Consider the following 25,793-nt stretch of genomic DNA (forward strand, 5'->3'; position numbering starts at 1 on the left):
TGTATGGTTCCAATTACCCACAAAATTATAATATTATTTGGCAAATCCATATCTAGAGGAATTGCATTTTGTATGGCCTTTGCAGCAAAGAGGAGCTGAATATCTATAATATACTGTAGGTTATAAATGCTTCCCCACTAGAAAACGAAGGGGCTAAATTGCTCATGGGACCATAGCTGGGTGTCACTTGTCTGCACCCAACCACAAGGGGTTAATTAATTTCCCTTGATGTAACTAACTAGTCATACTACAAACTTCCTTTATGCTGAATGGCCTACTGTTCCCATTCAAAGCCATCTGTAACAGACATCTTCATTGTGGCAGCGGAATCAGCAGGATAAAAAGCTTTAATTAATCATGGCCAGTCATGACTCCATTTCCTCATGTGTAAACTGTACATAGCTCTTCTGAGAGGTCTGGTGAACACTGACCACCAGGCAGGCAGAATACATTCTGCCATTACAAGTGCTGTTGTCAGCAGACAGCTGCTGGATTCACAGCTGTATTTAGGCTAGGGATGTATCTGCAGCTCTGGCCGCCCCATTATCAATCCGTGTAATAGGCTCTGTAAGTGACCTAGAAGATCATTGCTTGCTTACGCGGGTAAGCCGTCTAATACAGCCTTTACATGAACTGGTTGGTAATATGTGATAAACTAATTATCTGATGAACTTCATTCCATGAACTACGACCATCGATACATTGGAGCCATTCATATGAATTTCTCAGATAGAGTTTTTCTAAAATTCATACAATGAAGAACCAGTATGTGTAAATTTAAGAGCAAAAACTAAGCAAATATAATGCAGTGTAAGAAGAAATAATAAGGCCTTCAGTGTTTTTTTCTTTTAACCCCTTAAGGACTGAGCGGATTTTCGGTTTTGTGCATTTGTTTTTTCCTCTTATTTATATAACTTTTATTTTACTACTTTTAAAAATGAAACATGTTTAAAATTGCTCTTTTCTGACCCTTAGAACGTTTTTATTTTAAGGTCTATGGGGCTATTTGAGGGCTCTTTTTTTGAGCCATGATCTGTAATTTTTATCGGTACTACACTTGTGGACTTGAAACTTTTTATTAAAATTTTCTGGGATGTGATGTGACCAAAAAAAAAGCTATTTTGCACTTGGGCGTGGGTGTGATTTAACCTTTAATTATGAGATGGATCTATTTATATATTAAGAGCAATTCTATGAATGCTCATAGGGATCAATGCAGGTCCTTATGTACTGCATCACTCCATCATTTCCACACTAAATTGCTGAAGGCGGCCTGTAGCAACTGCCTGGAAGACTTAAAACCCTCTGAGCTGATTCCCCCCCCCCCCCCCCACTGGACCAGCAATAAATGTAATCCGGGCCACTTATATGCCGCTTTCAGTTTTGATAGCTGCGTTTAAATGGTTATAGCCAGCACGGAGGATCGATTCTTGCTGGCTATCCGTGGTGGCCCCCAGCTGCTATCAGGCTTAAGTCCTGAGCCCATTCTATACATTGTTGATGGCACCAGGACGAGCATACTCACTCATTCTGTGACATCAACTGGTAAAATATTAAAAAGCTGTATCAGAAAACAAAAATATAGGTTTTTTTGTACTTTTCTGTTGTTCTTCTATTCTTCTATAATAGTTCTATAATAGTTTTTATAGCCTGGTGTCAGTGTTCAGACCCTGACCCATCAGGAGAAAGAGTCAAGAGAAGGCCACACTTAGTTTTCTCTCCTGGCTTTCCAGCACTGAGTTTCTCCCCGCTCATTCTTCTGATCACTACAGGTTTGAACACTTACACCTCGACCAATAAAAAAAACTTTTGATACATCTCAGTGAAGTTTTTTTTTCCCTCCCATGAAAGGCATACTTTACCACAAATTTCTAGCAATAAACAGTAACCTTCATGTACAAACAAAAATAAGAGAAAAAAAAACACAGTAAAGACAAATATTTATTAGGATTTTGAACTTTTCTTAAATATAGCCTTGGGCTTTAGTTGATTCCTCTGCTTTAATTGTTGTTGCTCCTTCAGTGTTTCCTGTTTCTCAGTCCATTTTTTCATTCCTTGATCAACCTCATTACTAAGCATGACAATATGACTCTATAAAAGGAGAGAAATTAAAAAAAATATCATTATACAAGTCTATGGTGGCAGAGTGCTCAACCTCCAGGAGGCTTAGCAAGTTATAAGATGGAATGCATCAGACAGACAACAAATATAAATCCGTAAGTCTGACTAATTCTGCTTTAAAAATATTATATGTAGTCACTATTATTCGCCCATCAAGCTCCATCTGTACCTTCTTCCATGCAAAGAGTGTTGCTGAAGATATTTCTACCTCATTCAAAGGAACCAAAAGAGCAGTGAAATGAAGGGCGAGTACCTACAATTATTGGCTGCAGAGTTATAAAGCAACCCTGACTCCACTTCTTTGAGCAGACTGTCTAGTGCAGTCATGTCAAACTCTGGCCCGCAGTGCCATTATTTTTGGCCCGCCAGGCAATTCAGAGTTTGAATTACATCTGGCCCGCCATGGCTACTATAAACGAGACTATTGGGGAGGGCTGGCTACTATATGAGACTATGGGGAGGGCTGGCTATTACATGGGTTGGGATTTAATCATATAGCAATTTATCATGTCATTTATCATAGTGCACAGTGCACGCACACCACTGAAATGACAGTACCTCCACATTTGCGCTTCAATAATTATCAAGGTTGGCCCGCCACTTTGTCCAATTTTTTCATTTTGGCCCACTGTGTATTTGAGTTTGACACCACTAGTCTAGTGTTTTCACATGAGATGCAGCTTGACATTTCTTTCCGCCGCCTCTTGCTTGTAGGGCTATGTTTGCAAACCGTAAACTGAGACTCAGTTTGCGCCACAAAAGTAATTTTTCCAGGCAAAATGAGTGTCAAATGTTTAGATTTTTGGAGCTATTTTTTGCATTTGAACATTTTTTTTTTATTGATTTTATGAGCTGCACACTACAAACCTGCTGACATAAATGGCCCCAAAAATGGCAAAATGCTCCAAGAAACAGCAATTTAAAAAAAAAAAAAAAAATTAACAAAAAGAACTCCCTTACACATAAAACTAAAATTTCAAAATGATACATGCTTCTTAACACCTGACATTTTATGTCACCGATCTATTACATACTGCAGCTAGCTAACACTCGGAAAAGCAGTGGTGAGGAATCAAGGTAAGTGTAGGCTTCATTAGGATAGCTATATCAGGGGAAAAGGAATCAAGATGGTAAAGAACCTGTTAATGGCACATCAACTAAAACACAGTAGGTATACATAAGAGCCTCCACTGTATTCATGATATTTATGAATGCTAAAGTGGACTCTGCTATAAACAGCAAAGGCGCTTACAGCAAATTCTTTGTTCTCCTCTTTTCTCCTGTTCTGTCCTTTCCACAAAGGTGCTGGTCGTCCATCTATAAAGAGATTAATTAAAAGCAAAGTAAAAAAAAAAAAAAAAAAAAGCTAAAATTAAACATTTCTATTCCAAATTAAAAATGTACAAAAATATGTAATAAATTATGAACATTGTATACAAAAAGAAAGGACTGAATATAATACCAATATTTTTATTAATCAATCACAAAACTCAATCAAAAATTAAAAATGATATAATATGATGTTGTATGGCATTCCAGATAGACTGACATGGTGGGGTACGTAACTTAGGCTACAGCAGGCAACTACATCACTAGTAGTCAGTGTAGTAACATCAAATATATCACAGGGAGGTTTAAGTCCAAGTCCAAGCCCACCATATCCAATTACAGTGTAGTTACCTATAGCTTATAACCAAACCGTGTGCCCTGCCCTTTGAGGTGCTTTTTTCTACCTCCTTGTCTGCTACAGGATGCTGAAAAAGGTCACAACAGCAGCAGCTAAGTGCCCTCACATACTCTTCCAGTCACATTCCCTGGTATTTAAGTGCGCCTCCATGTGTCCCTAAGGTGCAGCCATAACTCAGCCCCAAAGTAGAATTTAATCACATGCTATTTGTACACAGGGCAGCCTGCTGTCCCATATCCATGTGCCTCTACAATACATCTTCCGGCTCTCTTGTACTGCTTACAGCAGACAACAGCTTCACTGTGTGATGCTGCTGCCACCTGCTGGAAGGCTTGAGCATGTCCCCTCTAAAGCACATTGAGGTATATGGATCAAAAATCTGCATAAAATCTTCAACACCTTGATAAGAAATTTATACTATAAAACAAAAATTTACATATTAATTATTGATGTGTTTTTCCAATTGAAGTCAACATGACTTCAAAGATCCCCCCAAAAAATTATGCCAAAACAGTGCAAAAAACACACAAAAAAAACACACAAGGTTATACGTGGAATTTAGATGTGGCCTGTGGTATGTTGGAAGGAAACAATACTTTTGTCTCCATGATGGCTCTTCAATAATCCTTATGCATAATATACTACATAGAGGAATTCTCATTCACCTGCAAAACTCCAATCTGGAAGATCTGTCAAGGGACCATATTCCGAACCACTGCGAGCAATGCCATGCCTAAATAAAAAAAATAAAAAAAGAAACAGAAAATGCTCAGGAAAACATGGATGTGTTATTTTCTAGATTGATAGGATAAAGTAATCCAAAAAACTTACTTAATTCTCCAGTCCTGTCCAGCACAGAGCAAAGAACTGTTATGCAGACTGCGCTTCCACGGGCATCGAACAAAACTGTGGGATATCCCTGACTGCAGACGGCTCACTGAAAACAGAGTATTCACATTTTTTTTATTTTACTGGGTAATGACAAGGAATCTGGAAATAGGATAGTGGGACTGGTCAAAGTGGACAACCTGTGATTTGGTGCTATAATTGGCTACATGGAGATAGTACTCCATGGATGCTCATCCACTCATCAGCAGACCATGCCATACCATGCATAAGTTTTATTATATATATATTTTTTTTATCATGCCTTAAAACAAAGCTATACTTACTTGTATGCAGGTCCAGTCTTTTTAGTCTTGTGCTGGTTGAAAATAGAGACTCAACACAGGAAGTCCTGGCCATCTGCTCTCACAGAGAAGGCAGTCATGTGACTGATGGACATTGAGCCGTGACACTCTTTACTGGCCAGGACCTCATGTCTCTTTTTTTCAACCAGCACAAGACTAAAGAGCTGCATTCAGGACGGAGACTGCCATAGTGTAGGTAAACTACAGCGCACAAGTTGAGCAAGTGAAAATTATTTTTATATATAATGCAAAGTGAAAAAGAAAGTCTTTGTTCCAAACAGAGTATACAAGAATATAAGGTATGAGACCATAAATCCTATATGGCAACGTCATGTTTCAGTTCTTCCTGGACCTTTCTCAGGCCATAGGGTCTCTGCGCATAATGAAAGGAGAGTCTGGTCTTGTTGAGTGTGAGGGAAGGACTGAAACGTCACATTGCCATATACCATATAGGATTTACGATCTTAAAGCGTCACTGTTATTTACATTTTTTTTTTGCAGAAATCAATAGTACATGCGATTTTAAGAAACTTTGTAATTGAGTTTATTAGCCGAAAAATGCATTTTTATCAAAGCAGTTTGAAGCTCTCCCCCCTGTCTTCATTGTTCTCTATGGAGAGGGGAGAGGTGGAGGGACATGAGGCAAATAGTTAATTTACAGCTACATCACTGGCTATCTCCTATGACAGTCATCACTGACCTCTCTGACCTCTAAATACCGGCTTTCACACAGGTCCCGCTGTGTAATCGCAACTAATCTTTCTCCTCCCACTCCCCTCTTCAGTCGAGATTTCCTGATAATGAGCATTGAATGAGAGGGAGGGGGGGGGGAGGACCTGGGGAAAGTCTTTTTGAATGCAGATAATGGCATATTTGCCTAATAAACCCAATTACAAAGTTTCTTAAAGTCGCCTGTACTATTAATTTCTGAAAAAAATAAAAAATAAAAATGAAATGACAGTGAGTGACACTTTAAACCTTATATTCTTGTATAATCTGGTTGAAACAAAGACTTTTCCCCCCCTTTGCATTATAAGTAAAAATCATCTTCATTTGCTCAACCTAACTGTGCTGTGGTTTACCTACACCCCGGATGGGAAACCTTTGGTCCTCCAGCTGCTGCAAAACTAAAATTGCCATCATGCCTGGAAAGCCGAAGAGTTGGAGTTGTGCACCAGCTGGAAGGCCAAGGGTTCCCCATCCCTGACCTACACTATTGCGATTGGTGGTTAAAGAACCATTTGCCACTAAGCACCTACTGTTCTGAGAGGTGTGCAGTCTAGAATACTGATTCAGAAGACTGCCAGCGCCATCCTGTGTCAATGTAGTTACTAGTAGAAGAAGGCTGGCCTAACTTGCGCTTCTATGTTAGGCCTCTACTACCTCGTCAGATGACTTGCAGCTTGCTCAGCTCCTATTGGCTATGAGAGCATCAGTCACCTGACAGATTTGCTGGGGCAGGGTTATTGCTCAGTTCCATCGTTTAGTTGCACTGATATCTGCAGCATCAAATCCAAAGCAGATCCTGTATATAGAAATGGACCCTAAAACAATAAAAACCTACATCTGTCACATCTTCTAGTCGTAGCTGTGTTCCTGGTCTGGCAGCTTCCAATGACGTTTCGCACATCATCATCAGAATCCACAATGGGAACATGGCACTAAGGTAAGTTTTCCATTAGTCTGGAAAACTCCTCTATAGGTGTTGTCAAACATTGATGTTACAACCATGCAGAAATTGTTCAGGCCTCATTTACATTTTCAGTGATTTTTTTCAGGAACGTATATTAAAAAGGGGTATTCCCCCCATCTTTCCAATATAAACTTATTATGGATTCTGTACAGTTTTGCTGTTATCTAGATGCATCCACCCCCACGGATTGCATAGAATCTTCATACCTCAGTCCAACCCGACATGCTCCCTGCTCCTGGCCCCCACCCTCCGAGACGGCATCACGTGTCCTCAGTCTCTTCAATGGGCCAGGTTAGCGCTTCTAACCCAGTCCACTGTCCACTAAAGAGAGGGAGGACACTGAGACAGTGACAGCTGCTGCTGTTCACCGTGTCCCTCTCTGACAGCACCCGGAGCTCACCCGCCCCGCACCCTGTATCCCCCCACCTGGAGCGTGCCCACGCCCCCCTATATTCTCAGCATTGCCATCTCAGCTCTGCTATATCCTCAGCATCGCCACCATTTCAGCTCTGCTATATCCTCAGCATTACCACCATCTCAGCTCTGCTACTTCACCATCTTTCAGGAATAAGCATTGCATGATGGGAAATGTAGTTTCCTATCTTGGTTATAGATCGGCTTTTAGAAAAACTTGTAACTCAGGAACGGCAGCAGCTAGAAAGATGGGAGACGGCTCAAAATACTCAGCGGGACCTGGCGAGTAAGACCAGCTAGGTTTGCGAGCATTACATTTTTTTTAGCTCTTGGGGGGAATACCATTCATATTCATCTGTAGTGCATCCACAGTGCATATTTTTTTGCAGATGTTACATCCATAAAGTCTGCAAAAAAGCGGATCCCACACACTTCTATTGGCCATTCCGTTCTGCAATTACAGCCCGTACTATGACATTTCCTATTTTTTTTTTTTTGCAGCATGAATTGCGGATCCATAAAACTACAGATAGTGTGAAGAGCCATATAGAAAGAAAGGTAAATTTGTCTGTAATTGCAGACACACTACCAGCCACAGAAAATGTTCTTTTTCCCCAGACAATCCTTCAATTTAGGAGGTTCTAAGCAGGGCTGTGGAGCCAGAGTTAGTTTTGGTTGGAGTTGGAAAAAATGTTTAAAATTTTATTGTTGAATATGAATTTTATAAATGTTCCTCATGAATATATTTTATGTTTTATCAATCTAAGGACCTTATTTTCTAACAACCAGAAAAACCCTTTTTTTAACAACCCTTTCTCACATACATTTAGTTACACAGGGTGAAACATTACCTCCATACATCAGTAATAAAGCACTGGCCCTACTAAATGAGGGTGGTCGGGGAGAAGTCATCGGTCACTATTTGTCAGTTTATTTCTGACCTGGAGGAGTCCATTGGGGGGGGGGGGGGGGGGGGGAGATCTGTGCTGTTCTCTTCCTGGATGCTGGATGACTGTATATGAGCAGCAGTGTAATATGAAGGTATCCTGTATAATATCGAGGAGAAGGTGGTGGAAGCAGTAACCTCTGTCCTCAATGTGGTGTTTTCTATCTGGGAGAAGATTTTGTTCTCGTCAACTATGTGTGTGTGTATGTCAGAGAGAGAGAGGCAGAGATTAAAGGGGTATTCTGCACAACAGGGTGGGGCAGGGATCAAAATAAAGAGCAGTGTCACTGCTCATGGTCCCCCACTGGGCTCCCAATCCTGAGATGTCACGGCCCCACTCAGGGTATGTGCACACTACAGAATCCAGGCAATGACCAGCCACTTGCCGCCGCGTGCATCTCCGCCTGTGCCATAGACTCCTTTCTAGGCACAGTCACATTCTGCCTTTCGCCCAAACAATAAAACTGTTCAATCTTTGCGAGGACAGCAGAATGTGCCTGACCACCATAGAAAGGAGTCTATGGCACAGGCGGAGATGAATACGTGGTTGAGCGGCTAGTTTGTGGGGCCGAGATGATTCAGGAGCACGGACACTGACAGAGAGCTAGTAAATCTGGGCCTACATCACTATGTGTGACCCCTCTCTAGGGCTGGGCGGTATACCGCAAAAATACCGATGTGACAGGCTGCACTCAGACGGCAGCGTCCCCTCCAGTGTGTGCTTTGGGCTGCTGCTGCCGGGCGGCTCACTTCTCCTAGCTTCTCTGGAAGCTGCACAGTGTGCCCTGCCCCCCCCTCTCCCGCACATACAGTTGCGGTCAGGTATGGGTCGGCACCTCCATGCTTCACTGGCCATCGCACTCTGTCCCCGCACAGGAATCCTCGGAGCCCCGTTATGTTTTGTCAGCGCTGGAAGCAGCCATGTGTGACGCTTAGTCCAGGACACAGGTATATGTGCTACATCACTGAGTGACAGGGGCCGAGGATTCCTGTGCGGGAGAGAGAGAGCGGTGCCCGGGGGAACATGGAGGTACCGACCTATACCTGACCCCCTGCAGCCACTCAGTGATTGGGGATAGATAGGAGATAGATGATAGATAGATAGATGATAGATAGATAGATAGGAGATAGATAGATAGGAGATAGATAGATGATATATAGATAGATGATATATAGATAGATAGATAGGACTCCTATCTATCTATATATCATCTATCTATCATCTATCTATATATATAGATAGATACATAGACAGAGTAAACAATATAGGCAGCACACTAAACGAACCGTGGCGGCCAGCAGTCGAATACCAAGTCAGCTAGTAAAAAATACTCTGATTGTTATCATATAACAATGTGCAGCAAACTTCACAAGTAATATACGATGTTTCGTTGTCTCCTACGCCATTTTCAAGTGGCACTTGAAAATGGTGTAGGAGACGCCAAAACGTTGTGTATTACTTGTGAAGTTTGCAGCACATTGTTATATGGAATAAATTCACGTTTGTATCACCATCGGAAAATGGGGTTTTCAAAAGGGGTGTGGCTTTTAAAAGGGGCGTGTCATAATTATTGTTCAATTTATCGTTACCGTGTCTACATGTATGATAAATCGCGATATTGATTTAGGTCATTATCGCCCAGCCCTACCCCTCTCTCTATCACTGTGTGTGACCCCTCTCTCTATCACTGTGTGTGACCCCTCTCTCTATCACTGTGTGTGACCCCTCTCTCTATCACTGTGTGTGACCCCTCTCTCTATCACTGTGTGTGACCCCTCTCTCTATCACTGTGTGTGACCCCTCTCTCTATCACTGTGTGTGACCCCTCTCTCTATCACTGTGTGTGACCCCTCTCTCTATCACTGTGTGTGACCCCTCTCTCTATCACTGTGTGTGACCCCTCTCTCTATCACTGTGTGTGACCCCTCTCTCTATCACTGTGTGTGACCCCTCTCTCTATCACTGTGTGTGACCCCTCTCTCTATCACTGTGTGTGACCCCTCTCTCTATCACTGTGTGTGACCCCTCTCTCTATCACTGTGTGTGACCCCTCTCTCTATCACTGTGTGTGACCCCCCTTTATATCACTATGTGTGACCCCCCTTTATATCACTATGTGTGACCCCCCCCCCCCCCCCCCCCCCCCCGTATATCACTATGTGTGACCTCTATATTACAGGGATCTGGCATTGTTAGCAGTGTTTCTTTAAGTATGGTGAATATTTAGTTAGAAACATAGAAGATTGTCAGCATCTAGTCTAGTTGTGAGAAGTTCAGGACATGGAGGCTGGAGACTGGCTGCATCCACTGCGCACTCAGGAGAAGCTGCTTAATATATTTCCTCACACCCTCAGAAGTCTCCCCAGGATACCCTCACAGGCCACCCTCAGTCTGCTACTATAGGCTATCCTGGCCAGTAGAGCTGGGATTCTCTGACTACCCTGGCTCTCCACAGTGTACACAGCTGCACAGTATGTGTAATCCGCAGTGAGCACAGACCGAATATACGCGCCTGTCCTGGACACATTAGAGCCCCCTCAGGCGCTTACACCCTTATGTTAGCCATGCAGTGAGAGCGACACACACACCACCCACTCACCTAACATGGGCGCCGCCATCTTGCTTTGGACGGGTAATACCTAACTTGACGTCGCGTCATTCGGTCAGGTGACTTCAGCGAGAACCAATCAGTTACATCGGTTGGTTGCCATAGAAACAGCCTAACCGGAACCGTGCGAGCAGTGATTGAAACCTATAGTTACGGGTGAGCGGGAGGGGCTTTAGAAGAAGTGACGCTGCCGTCGCCATTTTACAGTCTGCGCATGCGCATAAGCCGCCATTGCTCCTGACCTTGAGCCGTCCCCTCACGTCTGCCCGCTTCCCGTCAAGCCTTTATCTTCTCCTAGGTGTCTGTAATACTGGAGACCTAACTAGGTGAAAGGGCGGTCTGAGTCTCCGCTCAGTGTTAGATCTGGCCGCTAGGTGGCGATCTGTTCACAGTAATGCTCTTATATTAACCCTTTAAGGACCAGTACTATTTTGGGGTTTTAATTTTGTCCCCCCCCCCTCAAGCCATAATTGTTTTAATATTTCCATCAACAGAGTCATGTGATGGAAATTGTATGTATTGAGGCTCTTTGTTAAAATGTGTTGTGAATTTGAAGAGAAAAAAATATTTGTGAGGTGAAATAATAATAATAAAAAAATTTACATGGGGGACTTTTTTTGTTCACAATGAGGTCAAACTCACAAGCTATCATGATTCTTTAGGTCAGTACTATTATGACAATAACTTATTTAGGTAGATTTTTAGGATATAATAGGTTTAAAAAAAAAACAAAAAAAAAACTTTTTCTAAATGAATATGTTTGAAATTGCCCCGTTCTGATTCCTATAACTTTTTTTTTTTTTTTATCACCTGGGGAGTTACCGCAGATGGGACTGGGATACGATTTGCTATTTTTCAACATGATCAATAACTTTAACTTTATCAGAACTTCCCCCTGCACACAATAAAGCAAGCGACCGGAGCCGCTCGCTTCATTGTGTGAACTGACAGGGTTTCCTACTGCCGCAGAAAACTGACATGTCAGTTATTTGTGGGGCCGCACGGGATCCTGGCCGGAGCGTATACTATGTGTAAAAGAAGGCAAGGCAATGTGCATACTTGCGTAAAGTACGGCTGTTGTTGCCGATGGCAACAATAGACGTACTTTTACGTAGTGTGAACATAGCCTTACACCGTTTGCAAATGGTAACCAAGAGCCCCATTATTTTTGTGGGAATTTTTCTTAGCAGTTGGGGGGGCTGCTTTTAACTATTTTCATGTCTGTAGTGGGTCTGTATCTTGCCATTGAGCTGTTGCATTTTTGTGTTTTTTGTAAGTTCAGTTTATGTCCACATCCCTTTAAAGGGAACCTGTCACCCCCCGTGCCGGGGTGACAGGCTCCCGACCCCGTTACAGCCCCCTATACTCACCTAATCCCGCCGGGTCCTGTATCTGGAGATGGTCGGCTGATGGAGATATGAGCACCCGAAGCCCGGCGCACGCGCTCCTCAGATGAGTCCAACACCCATAGAGAATGACGGAGCGCCGGACTCGCCTGTCATTCTCTATGGATGTTGGACTCATCTGAGGAGCGCGCGCTGGGCTTCGGGCGCTCATATCTCCGTCAGCCGACCATCTCCAGATACGGGACCCGGCGGGATTAGGTGAGTATAAGGTGCTCTAACGGGGGGTCGGGGTCCTCTTTAAAAGATATTGAAGGGAACCTTAGAATCAAAAATTTTTAAATCCTTAATTCAATACCTCGCCTTTACCTGCATAGAAAGGGATATTTATGTAGGTGGAGTCCCAGATAGCATGGCCTTATGAATTTTAAAGAATGATGGAAGATGCAGAGAGAGAGACAGGCTTACTAATTTATACAGTGTCATATGATCTAATGTATCTTGGATCAAATTACAAAACATGTTAATCAGAGGCATTGCATAGACCAATTGGTGTGACCAAATACTCAAATGACCCACAGGAGTATTAAATGCAGTCATACACCCCTCCCCCCACAAGAGTACAGAATGAGTTGTATGCCCCCCTTTGATTTCATTTCCCTCTTATCCCTAGTGACCTGATTGAATAAGTCTAGGATGAGAGAGAGAGAATATTGATTTTTTTTTTCACCCTAATGTTATTTATTAGTAGAAATCAATGCACAATCTTAATCTTCCATCCATTTTATTTTATTTTTCAAAGAAACCACGCCGATGAGACTAATGGGTAAATGAAATCTTTATGATATATATCTTCACAGCCTGTATTTTAGCACTAGAAAGAGTATAATTCCATCCTTAAAAATTCCTCACATCAGGAGGGTGTTCAGCTCTATGAGAAGGTGAGGGAGTCACAACCTGCTACCGAAAATAATTAAATCTGATAATGACATAGAATCGGAAAAGAGACTAAGGGCCCTATTCCGGACGATTATCGTTCAGATTATCATTAAATCATTCGACTCTAAATGATAATGGTTTAGTTGAATAGCAGTTAACGACCGAACGAGAAATCGTTGATGGTTTAATAAGACCTGGACCTATTTTTATTGTTGCTCGTTCGCATTGAATAAGAAATCGTTCGGTCGTTCACAGTAGTGATGAACGCAATAGCGACAACAAGACGACCGCAAGAACGATCATAAGTAACGATTATCTTTCCATGTAAATGGGTGAACGATTTCAGGTCTTTCGTAATAGCGGTCGTTTGGATAGTTTATCGTTAACGATTATGCGAGTGATATTCGTCCCATGGAATAGGGCCCTAAATGCATATAAGACTCCACTTCAATTCAAATGAATAAAACTGGACTGTGATGGTGCAGCCAAGAAGTATAGAAATATCCAGAATTAACAATGTAAACAGATACTCCAAAATAAAAAAGGCGATGGAACAAAAACCTAGGATTAATTGTGGGGTTGGAAAGTGAATGGAAAATATCTAGCCACCTAGGTAGTCTTTCAAGAACACACTAGGCATTGAAATTTTCCTGATTGAGATGTTTTTTTTTTTAAGCAGTTCTTGAACATATGACCAGCACCCTCAGCGTAAACACAATCCCCTCTGTCTTTAAAAGGCTCTACTATCCTGAGGTAACACAGTAGAGCCTAAATGCATGGGTCACTCTAATGATTCTGAGGGCTCAAAAGGTGGCATAAAGGTACATTTTTTTCTTGCACACCTATAATATTTGGTTAAATCAGATGGTTTCCTCAAGGGACATAGGAAGAGAGTAAATTACTAGAAGATCTGAAGTGGCAGCCCGCTCAGCCAATCAATGACTGAAGCTGGCAGGTGACCCGAGGACACTGCAGAAAGACCCTGTGGGAGCACGGTAATAATAGCATGTTTAGCAGAATTGACAATGGAGAGCAGGGTCATTTGGGTGTGACCTATTTTCTGAATTCAGAACAACTGTCCTGAACAGGAAGATGGTTGTCCATAAGGTATGTGTATAGAGATATACAGTAGGTATGTGTATAGAGTTATCATTTTATATCCTTAGGGTCTATTCACACGACAGTATATTTTCCAATCCGCAATTTTGAATCCGTAAGCAATCCGCAAATTTTCATCTGTATTGCATCCGTATTGCATCTGTAAATACGGACCCTATAGAGTTGTATTGGGTGTGTCAGTTACTTTCCGTACTAGGGCCTGTCCCAGTACACAACACGGATGTGTGTATGGGTCCATTGAAATACATTGGTTCTATTTTTCTGCCGATCCGCAATTGCGGTCAGGAACAGGATGTGTGAATAGGGCCTTACAGTTTCCTGCAACTTAAAGGGAACCTGTCACCCCCCGTGCCGGGGTGATAGGCTCCCGACCCCCTGTTAGAGCCCCCTATACTCACCTAATCCCGCCAGGTCCCGCTTCTGGAGGTGGTCGGGTGATGAAGATCTCAGCCGCTGCAGCCCGGTGCGCGCGCTGAGAGATGAGTCCAACGCTCATATAGAATGACGGAGCGCTGGACTCTCCTGTCATTCTCTATGTGTGTTGGACTCATCTCTCAGCGCGCGCGCGCCGGGCTGCAGCGGCTGAGATCTTCATCACCTGACCACCTCCAGAAGCGGGACCCGGCGGGATTAGGTGAGTATAGGGGGCTCTAACGGGGGGTCGGGAGCCTGTCACCCCGGCACGGGGGGTGACAGGTTCCCTTAGAAACTAGGGAACAATTGACAGAATGCCAACCGCCTTACTGCTTCATGTAACTCAACCCCTTATGTTGGGTTTCCCCAATTTAATACCCTGAAATTTGATAACATTAGAATCCCTGTGATGCAGTCCCAAACTCGCCATGCCGCTGGTTTGTCCGTTTTCCTCTCTATGTCTCCAATATAGTGTTGAATAGATTTCTGAAACATTCAAATGTTTTTTCCCAACATATTTGGCACCGCAGATGCAGTTAATCCAATAGACTACTCCTTTTGAACCACGGTTCACCATTGATCACATTGTATATGTGTGTCCATTCCTGTAAAATGCATTTGAGGGTCTTAACGGGCCAAGCCATTGTCTAACTTTAAAAGAAATCAATAAAAATCTGTTTAAATTGAAAATCTGTATTGAAGCAGAATTTAGCATAAAAAACCCAAGATGGAGCACAGGAAATGGCAGGGCCTAGATAGTATTATGAACAAGAGAAAGTCTAGACTGTGTGGATGTAGTCTGTTATCCCTGATGTGCTCTAAATGGTCCAAACTGTGTCTGAAAAGTAAATCAAGGCTACCCTCTTACCATATTATCCACACCCATAAAATTCTAGACAACTATCCTTGATAAAAATATGCAGAATTTACTACAATTTATGCTTGTACACCAGCTTTGCGCTGCCACATGGACAGCCTCAGAGGTTCCTAAATTTATCAAGAGGTGTGTGCCTCTTTTAAAAATCCAATGTGACAGTAAACGGTCAATAAAACAGTCTAAATTTTTTACATTTTTCAGTCCCACTAGGCTAGTAACTATAGTCCTGACAACTGACAGATTAGGGTTATTGCAAATTGAGGTATCAGGGGACATAATGTTATTGGAGAAGATAGCCCACCTATTCAGTTATATAGATTATCAGTTCACCATATCTGTAATACTGATGGGGCCAAATTATGTCAGTATCTAGCCACAAGTGCATTTTCCAACTAGGCAGCTATGTAGTAGCGATACATATTAGGAACTCCCCCAGATGCCCTTGTAGGGTTTGTATGTTAAACCTTAGTAAACCTCTGTGGAACTGAAACGCTCTCTAAGAATATTAAAAATGTCTCTAAAATACGGTATACTTACAGAAAAATGGTGTTTCATTGTAATCTGAACCTATCTACACACGCAAAATGTAAACATGAATAAAGGAAACAATCTCCAGGGTTTCTCTTTTTATTAGGTGCTGAAAATGCACAATCATTTGTTATAGGCCTTTTAGTGCAACCCATTTTCAGGTTGAGCACATTGTATATGGTGTATTCACAGGCAGATTTCCAATAAGTCACTTTTCAAGTTTTCCAGATGATTGAGAGTCAAGCGGACGTTGGCAGACTCTTAGCATCTCTCTCTTTGGCTTCTGTTGTAAGACATGGGAAAGAGAGACATGAGTGATTGAGAGGAAAGTGATGCTGAGAAATTAAAAAGAGAAAAGACATAAGTACTATGACAGGCATTACCACTTAAATCACAACTACTCATTTCATATACCTGAGGTCCTAAACAGAAGGCACAATATTCTTGAAAAATGCTATTAACAGCTTGAAAGCACTCAGCAATTATATTTTTAAGGGACTTTTTTGTTGAATCTGAGTGTTCTATTACACAGAGCAATAATCTGGCAAATCAGGCAGATTTAACAGGTTATCCCTCTTTGTAAATAAGACAATGATAACCTAAAGGAACAATCATTGGCTGATTGTTGCCTTTTAATATAATTAAGAATCATTGCCCACCATCCACACGTTGCTTCATGTAAAAGTGATATCTGGCCTACAGCTGTTGCTAGGGTAAAGAAAAATAAATAAAGATTATACTTACCTGTCCAGGCCTCCCCAATGTTCTGCTGCCTTGTTCCTGTAATCTCCATTTACAACAGCCACCTCTGGCACTTCCGAACCCATCTCTGAGATGGCAGAGCGGCTTGTGACTTTAGAGACTGGATCAGAAGTCCCAGAGGCAGCTGTGGTGAATGGGGAACACAGAAAAGAAGCTGGAAGACACCAGGGGAGCCTGGACAGGTAAGTACATCTTTATAATTTTTATACCATGTTTGGGCTCAGTAAGCGAGCGCCGATCTAGCAGATCGGCGCTCGCACAGTGTAATGTACAGTGAAAAGGCAACATTTTGTTAGCATCCTTTGTAGTATTATGGGGAACATAACTATGTTTTCTGACCAAAACTACAATTAAAGGAGTCCTCATGGAATAAATTCCACATGGAGATGAGTGAACCTTGAGCACATTTGGGTTCACCAGTAAAAATAAAAAAATTACAAAAAAACGCTCCAACCCAAGGCTGGGTTCACACACAGTATATTTCAGGCAGTATTTGGTCCTCATGTCAGATCCTCATAGCAACCAAAACCAGGAGTGGATTAAAAACACAGAAAGGCTCTGTTCACACAATGTTGAAATTGAGTGGATGGCCGCCATATAACGGTAAATAACTGCTTTTATTTTAATACAACAGCCATTGTTTTAAGATCACAGCAAATATTTGCCAATATTTAAATGACGGCCATCCACTCAATTACAACATTATGTGAACAGATCCTTTCTGTGCTTTCAATCCACTCCTGGTTTTGGTTGCTATGAGGATCTGACATGAGGACCAAATACTGCCTGAAATATACTGTGTGTGAACCCAGCCCAAAGCGATTTAGACATGTGAGACGTCGAAACATGTTGCACTTTATACCTATGGACTGATTTTTATCTGTGGACTGTAATAAAGGATATTGTTTTTACGGGACTGGACTTGCTGTGGATCCCTCTCTTCTATTCATGTTCCACACATGGGTTCTTCCGATCTCGAGTGTGCGGTATTTGATTACCGGTGGCTGCAGAAGTTAGATGCACTGGAAAGTGCAAAACTGACACTGGTTGCTGTGTCATTATCACTTGCATTGGGGGCTGGCTGCTATGTACTGTATATCCGTGTATTGCAGGGGTGTCAAACTCAAATACACAGTGGGCCAAATTAAAAAAATTGGACAAAGTCGTGGGCCAACATGGTTAATTATTGAAGCACGAATGCAGCGGTGCTGGCACAGTCAGAGAAGCGCGCGTCTCCCAGCCCTGTGCACTATGATAAATGATATGATATATTGCTATGATATGATTAAACCCCAACCCATATAATAGCCAATCCCCCCCAAATTTCCCCACATATTAGCCAGCCCTTCCAATAGTGCCCAAATAGTAGCTAGCCCCCCCAAGTGTCCCATATAGTAACCAGCCCTCCCCAATAGTCTCATATAGTAGCCAGCCCTCCCCCATAGTCTCATATAGTAGCCAGCCCTCCCTCATAGTCTCATATATAGTAGCCAGCCCTCCCCCATAGTCTCATATAGTAGCCAGCCCTCCCCAATAGTCTCATATAGTAGCCAGCCCTCCCCAGTAGTCTCATATAGTACGCAGCCCTCCCCCGTAGTCTCATATAGTAGCCAGCTCTCCCCAGTAGTCTCATATAGTAGCCAGCCTTCCCCATAGTCTCTTATATAGTAGCCAGCCCTCCCCAATAGTATCATGTAGTAGCCAGCCCTCCCCAATAGTCTCATATAGTAGCCAGCCTTCCCCATAGTCTCTTATATAGTAGCCAGCCCTCCCCAATAGTATCATGTAGTAGCCAGCCCTCCCCAATAGTCTCCTATATAGTAGCCAGCCTCCCCATAGTCTCTTGTATAGTAGCCAGCCCTCCCCAATAGTCTCCTATATAGTAGCCAGCCTCCCCATAGTCTCTTGTATAGTAGCCAGCCCTCCCCAATAGTCTCATATAGTAGCCAGCCCTCCCATATAGTCTTTTGTATTGTAGCTATTGCGGGCTAGATGTAATAAATTGCCTGGCGGGCCAAAAATAATGGCACCACAGATTTGGCCCACAGAGAGCCTCTATTTCTCATTAGCACCCCGCAAAGAGATTGCGAGGTGCTGATGGTAGCCATGGCAACTGGAGGCTTCAGAACAACCTTTGGTCTGCCTGTCTGCCTAGCACCGACAGATGTGTGTGTTTAATTGTGAATTACATCTTCCTTACGTAACAAAATAGAATGCCATGACATAAAACTTTTGATGTACAAGAAATGCTGTTTATTCACTATAGTGTGCTCTTTTAACTTACCAGCCGTGTGGCGCATTCCACGGTGCAAGGCATCACCTGTCTGAGGCATTTTTTGTTCATTTGTTTGAAGTGTCAAATTGGTGCCAGCCACTAGAATGCAAAACAGCAACTAATGAGTATTGCACATTATCTTAGTAGGAAATCAATAGGTTTGTGTATAATATTAACCCCAAAAAATCAGCAATCACACACAGATGATCCCCGGCACTACCCTGTCTGAGCTTATGACATGGGAGATAACATAGGCGAACTCTCTTCCTCCGGACTTGCTGCTACTGGTGGTGCTCTCCTATCAGAGAATAGAGTAGCCAACGCAATAAGCAACTTTGAAGTAACAGTGGAGACACTCACCACGTTTAGCTTAGCCTGTTACTCATCCGCTATCTGCCTGTGTGCATTATGAAGGAATAAAGCGTATGAAATTTGCTACAACATGGTGAGTTGTTACTTCAAAGTTGCTTATTAACCCAAAAAATGTTGACCTCTCGTTTTAAGATATAGACTTAAGCCCCGTTCCCACTGAGGAAAGGTAGCGGAATTCAGCGACGGAATTGTCCGCCCGCGGAATGCCGTTAGCCTCCCGCTCATAATGGGAGTCTATGGGAGGCGCGCGCTCCTGCTCTGTACGCGCTGAAGAATGAACATGTTCATTCTTCAGCGCGGACAGGGCAGGAGCGCGCGCCTCCCATAGACTCCCATTATGAGCGGGAGGCTAACGGCATTCCGCGGGCGGACAATTCCGTCGCGGAATTCCGCTACCTTTCCTCAGTGGGAACGGGGCCTTAGGGGGACATTTATCAAACTAATTGCGCCTGTTTTTAGTCTAATATATGTAGTTTGCGCTCAAAATAAATTTAATATGGATTTATGAAGCTTTTTTAGACAAAACTATCCAAATTAGATGCGACTTTTTGAATTAGATTTTTTGTTGTTAATAAGATCAAAAGTGCGCCAGAATTCTTTTTTAGCTAAATTTATTAACTGCACATTTTTTAAAAAAAGTTGCATATATTGGCGCATCCCTACGTCTGCTCCGAACCAGGTGAATTTATTAGACTAATTAAAAGACCATTATTTTTAAGACACATTTACTATGCTATTAGACAATTTACATACATTTGACTAAACACATTAGATTGGAAATTATGCCAAAACATCTTTGACAAAACCGTGTTTTTAGATTTGTTAGTAAATATCCCCCTTAGTGTATTTGGACGCGAATTGGACCTTATCATTATACCACACCATGGTAATAATAGTTCTTACCAGAGTTTGTTGTTTCTGCTGAGTCACATGACTGCATCCTCCGAGAGCGTTGTGGCTTTAGAGGAGGCCGTCGGACTGGGGGTGCACCATCTGGTGGCAAAGAAATAGGAACATTAAGCTATTTAACTAAGGAAAACAGGGAGAAGGGGGCAAGAAGGACCTGAGAAATTAATATTGACAGCAAACAGTAAAGAGTAAAAGGAACAAATGGTTTGAGAACATTAGGATTAAAAACACATGCATAATGGAGAAATAAACATTAGGAACGTCAGATAGAACAAAGCATGCAATTATAAACTGAAACGTGAAAAAGCGAAAACAGATGCAGCTAGAGACTCTTGGGTCTATATGGTGAGTGGGAGGGTGCAGTGTATGATGTGCAGTGTTTGCAGTGAGCACTGGGCAGTTCCCACCTCCCACTGGGGGGGCCGCCTCTTTCCCAGGTTCTCTGATTCGAGGTTTGGGCACTGGGATTTCCTTCCTCGTCTCTTCTGAACATTCCGTCTCGCTGTGCCCACCCCCGTAAGACACTTTCCTACCTCGTGGGGCAGCAACTGGTCGTAGTTCTGCAGAAGGGGGGCAGGAATCAGTAAGACCCCCCTGGAAAAACAAGGGAGGGGAAGGTGCAGTGAATTGGAGGCAAACAGTCCATATTACCCTGTTATATGAGGGTACATTATGGTAGAAATAACATATAAATTGGAGAATATTTCTTTTACCAACAGAAGTATTATTGGCTACAATATTATTTGCCCAACCTTGTCTTTAAATTGGACTGACATTTAACCCAACATCCACCCAGCCGCTCAGTTTTACATGCCATATGTACATCTTGCTAATTTTTCTATCAATTCTTTTCTTTTAATACGTCCTACCCACCTAAGTTACCAAGAAAGTTTTTTTTATGAAATATGGTGTAAACTATTTTATACATTTCAGGTAACACAACATACAGAAAAAAGCATCTGTAACTGGCCAACATTCATAACCTGGTCCAATAATACTTTATTTTGAAGAAACTGAGCGTACTATAAGTAAGTATTATACTTCATATGCAATTCTTTCCTTCACCATAACCAGTAATTCACAATAATCCATCATACAAACTAGATCTCTTAATTTGACATATCTCTCATAACAACAGCAACGAACCTTATTTACCAAGTCAATAAAACATATACCAGGCTGTGGTATAACACAGTGTCACAGAACTGATTTACTTCATTCTGTTTTTCCCCATACTTCTTAAAGCTAACTAAATGCCTACGTGAGATATACTGCAATGTTCTAGTACGTTTTTTTTTTTCCCAAATAATATGCAGTTTACTCTAAACATCCTGAAATGTTCCCATCTATGAATTCTATTGTTTGTACAGTGCAGGTCTTCAGTCTTGTCTGGTGAATTGTTATTCTGTGTATATCATGTTATATGGTGCTTCTCACAGTCAATAGTCAGTGAGTATTAATGTCTTCTTGGTGTTGTAAACTCTTTATAATGTAATGTACATACAGTGGAGAAAAAACATTTTTGATACACTGCCGATTTTGCAAGTTTTCCCACTTACAAAAAATGGAGAGGTGTGTAATTTTTTTATGTAGGTACGCTTCAACTGTGAGAGACAGAATCTATAAAAAATCTAGAAAAAAAATTAATTTCAGTGCATAAAAATAAGTATTTGATCACCTATCAACCAGCAAAAATTATGGCTCTCACAGACTTTAGTTAGTTAGTTAGTTAGTTAGTTTTTATTTAAAAAGCTCCTCCTACTCTGCACTCATTACTTGTATTTATTGCACCTGTTTGAACTTGTGACCTTTATAAAAAAAAAAACACATGTCCACACACTCAATCAATCACACTTCAACCTCTTCATCATGGCCAAGACCAAAAAGCTGTCTAAGGACACCAGGAATAAAATTGTAGACCTGCACAAGGCTGGTATGGGCTACAGGACAATACAGCTTGGTGAGGAGGCAACAACTGTTTGCACAATTATTAGAAAATAAAAGAAACACAAGATGGCTGTTAATCTTCCTTGTTCTGGGGCTCCATGCAAGACCTCTCCGTAAGGGGGACCCAAGTCAATGACGTGAAAAGATCTGGTACCACAGTCTCAGAGATTATCATTAGTAACACACTATGCTATCATGGATTAAAATCCTGCAGGTGCCCCTGCTAATGCCAGCATGTATCCAGGCCCTTTGAAGTTCACCAATTACCATCTGGATTATCCAGAGGAGGCATGGGAGAAGGGCATGAGGTCAGATAAGACCAAAGTAGAATGTTTTGGTATCAACTCCACTCGCTGTGTTTGATGCAATAAGAGAATATGGGTACAACCCCAAGAACCCAGTCCCAACCATGAAGGACAGGGTTGGAGACATCATACGTTCAGCAAATGGGACAGGATGACTGCTTTATATTGAAGGGAGGATGGATGGGACCATGTGTCGTGAGATTTTGGCCAACAACTTCCTTCCCTCAGTAAGAGCATTGAAGATAGGTTGTGGCTGGGTCTTCCAGCATGACAATGAGCTGAAACACTCAGCCAAGGCAACTAAAGAGTGGCTCTGCAAAAAGCATTTCAAGGTCCTGGAGTGGCCTAGCCAGTCTGCAGCCTTAAACCCAATAGAAAATCTTTGGAGGGAGACGAAATTCAGTCCAGCCCAGCAACAGCCCCAAAACCTGAAAGCATTGAAGAAGATCTGTATGGAGGATTGGAACAAAATCCCTGCTGCAAACTTGGTCAAGAGCTACAGGAAACATCTGTTCTCTGTAATGGCAAAGAAAGATTTATTTCATGCAATAAAATGCTAAATTAATTATTAATTAATAAATAATTACAGACCTCTTCATTCTTTGTAGGTGGGAAAACCTGCCAAATCGGCAGCTGTGTATGAAATACTTAATTTTCTTACTATAACTCCCTATTTTGTGTTACTGTATCTATATACATTCTTTCTGTAAGTGTGACATCCCCTGGTGAGTTATTGTTATTACCTCTTCTGTTGATAAATTCTTCTGACTGTTTCTGTCTCCGTTGGAGAAACAAGGCTGTCTGTCCTCAAACGTAGCACCCTCCTCTGAGAGACAGAGAGAGAGAGCGAGAGACAGAGAGAGAAGGGACAGGAAGGTGTAGGGACAAAGCCGATACACATAGAAAGCACACAGAGTGGGGAAAAAATTGGGAGGAGTATCAGAAAAAAGACAAAGAGCCAGCATGGATTGAACTGCTTATGAAATTGAGAAAGGTCAGAGATATGGAATGTAACATGTGGAATGAAAGAAATAGAAAAAAGAAAGGATAGATAAGATGGGACTAACTAAATACTTACCCCCATCCCCAGAGGAGCGCCTCCTGTCATCCGGAACACAGTTAGTTCCTCCTGCCGATTCCATCTTAAATAAAGATACATCACTTTCAGGTCACCATATTATATTCAGTAGAATTATTACCTGGCATACTGTACATACATCAGTTTCTTTTTCTACTACTGGTCCACTACATACTGATCTACTACATACCTCCTTCCATGCACGAACGCCATCCATTCCAGGAAGGGGTACGCCTCGTACTCTTGCAGGCTGCACTTCTTCCCGTGGTTGCTCACAAGACTAAAAACGAAAACCCATCATTTTATATTACAGTCTTTTAATTATTGTCTAATTATCTGATTTTATGTTATTTCACTACAGTTTTTCTATCCGTTACTGATGCTGTATTGAACATCAATATTAAGCAATTACCGGTGTCCCTCTGCCTGGTAAGCCCCTCACTCCTCCCATACTGTGACCGTAGATTTCAGCACCGTTGCTGACTGGTGTTCCATTAGTAAGTGGATAGTTATCCATTTTTATGTGATCTGAAGGTTCAGGACCAGGAGAAGGTGGAGGCACAGCTCTCCCTCTGTCTCGTTCTCTCTTTGGAGTCCGGCTTCTGCGGAAATGGAACAAGCTTCTACGTCTTCTTTTTGGTGGGGCATCCGTATCACTTTGTGGAGCTGAAGATACACTGATGAACATATAACAGGTTAGGTGGTTAGGTCACATTAAAGGTAATGTAAGAGTTAAATTACTTTAAAGGGGTATTCCCACTTGGGGTAGTTATACCCTATCCACAGTTATGCCTAGGATACAGCATAACTAAGGGATTGCTGGGGGTCCGACCACTATCTATAGAGCTGCCGAAGAGAGCCAAAAGCTGCATATGACTCTTTTTGTTGGCTCTATTTGGTCCCCATTTTGGATATCACAGGGGGTCCAGCGGCTGTCCCCCCTGTGATCTATTAGTTATGCCATATCCTGATCATACACTGGATAGAGCATAACTACCCTAGGTGGGAACACTCTTAAGGAATTTGTTTAAACTATTTTTATCATACCTGTTTGATTGTGTTAACACTGTCCGATGGAAAAATTCATCCAAGCCTTCATCTATAGCAGGATCAGGACGTTCTGAGTCAGATGCTGGACCTCGGACCTCAGGAAGAAATACAAATAGTTGTGTACTCTTTAAATGACTATGCAGTGTAAATAGTCTGTATGTAACCTCATACTCACCTTGCCTCCACCTGGTGCTCTTCGCGATTGTTGTTTCGGTCTGTCCCGGGTCTGGTGCTGCAGTTTACTCCCTTCTGTGGGTAGTTCAGAAAGACCTTCTAGAGATACGCTTAGAGAGCGAGAGAGCTGACTGCTAGCAGATGAGGAGAGCGCGGGTGGAGAACTGAGTTCACGAGAGCCAGGGGAACCCAAATCTAGGGTCTTGGGGCTTAATTCCTGCTCACTCACACCTACCAAATGAGGGGCATATGGATTTAGTTAATATTATAATATAATAATATATTAATACGTTAGTATTTTTTTGCCATAAGAAAAAAGGAAAGGGATGTTTTCCACAAAGCATACAGAATGAAGAAGTATAGATTGAAGTTGTGCATGAATTTGAGAAAATAGTATATATGAGAGATCTCACTGATAAACGCAGATACGGGCCGGATTTTCCTGCCTTGAAGACGTTTCTTTATTACCATGGTATCCTGTAGACAGAAAACAACATTGAAAATTAATAAAAGTGTCATACCTGTATTTTGACATGATCTAACCTTTTAGTTTATGCCTGGAATACCATTAAATGAATGACATGAATTGAATAAATTAGATGAACATAGGGCCTTTTGAAGAAGTGGTAAAAATGTATATCCAGGAGTTTATTGTGTATCTCTGCATTTTCTGAAACCCGTTGTGACACAATTTTTGCATGCACCAACCTGATTTGTATTTTTAATATAATACAATATTAAAGTTATACTGTCACCCCCCTCCCCCCCTCCTTTTCATTGCGTACGGTGGACAGGTCACAAAAGGAATATGCATATGAGCTCTAAAAGCCAATGGGGCATTCCTCCAGGCAGGGGTGTAGCTAGGATTCATGGCTGCTCAGCTTCTCACTGGCCCCGGCCTGCCTTGGCCAGTGATTGGCTGAGTGGCCGTGACCTATCAGTGCAGAGACCGTAACAAAGATAAAGCTGCAGAGACTGGGGACGGCCTGATGACACCGGGAAACATAGTAAGGTGAGTTAATGCTTTATAATTTTATACTA

General features: G+C 42.1%; 2 protein-coding genes and 1 long non-coding RNA gene across 8 annotated transcripts in view; 1 reads left to right on the top strand and 2 right to left on the bottom strand.

The window, feature by feature from the left end:
• Positions 1–1,923: 1,923 nt before the first annotated feature.
• On the bottom strand, positions 1,924–10,813 carry MRPL52 (mitochondrial ribosomal protein L52). Its single transcript, XM_069961631.1, has 5 exons — positions 10,652–10,813; positions 4,640–4,745; positions 4,474–4,541; positions 3,374–3,438; positions 1,924–2,091 (listed from the first exon to the last, which is right to left on the bottom strand). Exons 1-5 carry the CDS (start codon positions 10,668–10,670, stop codon positions 1,945–1,947), a joined length of 405 nt encoding a protein of 134 aa, XP_069817732.1. The 5' UTR covers positions 10,671–10,813; the 3' UTR covers positions 1,924–1,944.
• Positions 10,814–15,971: 5,158 nt separating this feature from the next.
• Positions 15,972–25,793, bottom strand: part of CARMIL3 (capping protein regulator and myosin 1 linker 3) — a 71,835-nt gene continuing 62,013 nt past the window's right edge. For 2 of the 6 annotated variants that reach the window (XM_069961626.1, XM_069961625.1), the window contains exons 30-40: positions 25,166–25,229; positions 24,754–24,983; positions 24,576–24,673; positions 23,941–24,205; positions 23,719–23,808; positions 23,529–23,592; positions 23,194–23,276; positions 20,606–20,792; positions 20,193–20,282; positions 18,927–19,016; positions 15,972–16,163 (exon numbers count right to left, since the gene is read on the bottom strand). In XM_069961626.1, the coding sequence (XP_069817727.1) occupies positions 16,120–16,163; positions 18,927–19,016; positions 20,193–20,282; positions 20,606–20,792; positions 23,194–23,276; positions 23,529–23,592; positions 23,719–23,808; positions 23,941–24,205; positions 24,576–24,673; positions 24,754–24,983; positions 25,166–25,229 (1,305 nt within the window). In that variant the 3' untranslated portion in view covers positions 15,972–16,119. Of the gene's footprint in view, positions 16,164–18,926; positions 19,017–20,192; positions 20,283–20,605; positions 20,793–23,193; positions 23,277–23,528; positions 23,593–23,718; positions 23,809–23,940; positions 24,206–24,575; positions 24,674–24,753; positions 24,984–25,165; positions 25,230–25,793 lie in introns of those variants that run through there. The other 4 variants (XM_069961627.1, XM_069961628.1, XR_011362117.1 and 1 more) reach the window with 4 other exon arrangements.
• Positions 24,068–25,793, top strand: part of LOC138785562 (uncharacterized) — a 29,675-nt gene continuing 27,949 nt past the window's right edge. Inside the window, exon 1 of the long non-coding RNA XR_011362118.1 lies at positions 24,068–24,223. This is a non-coding gene — a long non-coding RNA (uncharacterized lncRNA). The remainder of the gene's footprint in view (positions 24,224–25,793) is intronic.

The sequence above is a fragment of the Dendropsophus ebraccatus genome, chromosome 3, assembly GCF_027789765.1.
Source record: "Dendropsophus ebraccatus isolate aDenEbr1 chromosome 3, aDenEbr1.pat, whole genome shotgun sequence".
In the NCBI taxonomy this organism is placed as follows: domain Eukaryota; kingdom Metazoa; phylum Chordata; class Amphibia; order Anura; family Hylidae; genus Dendropsophus; species Dendropsophus ebraccatus.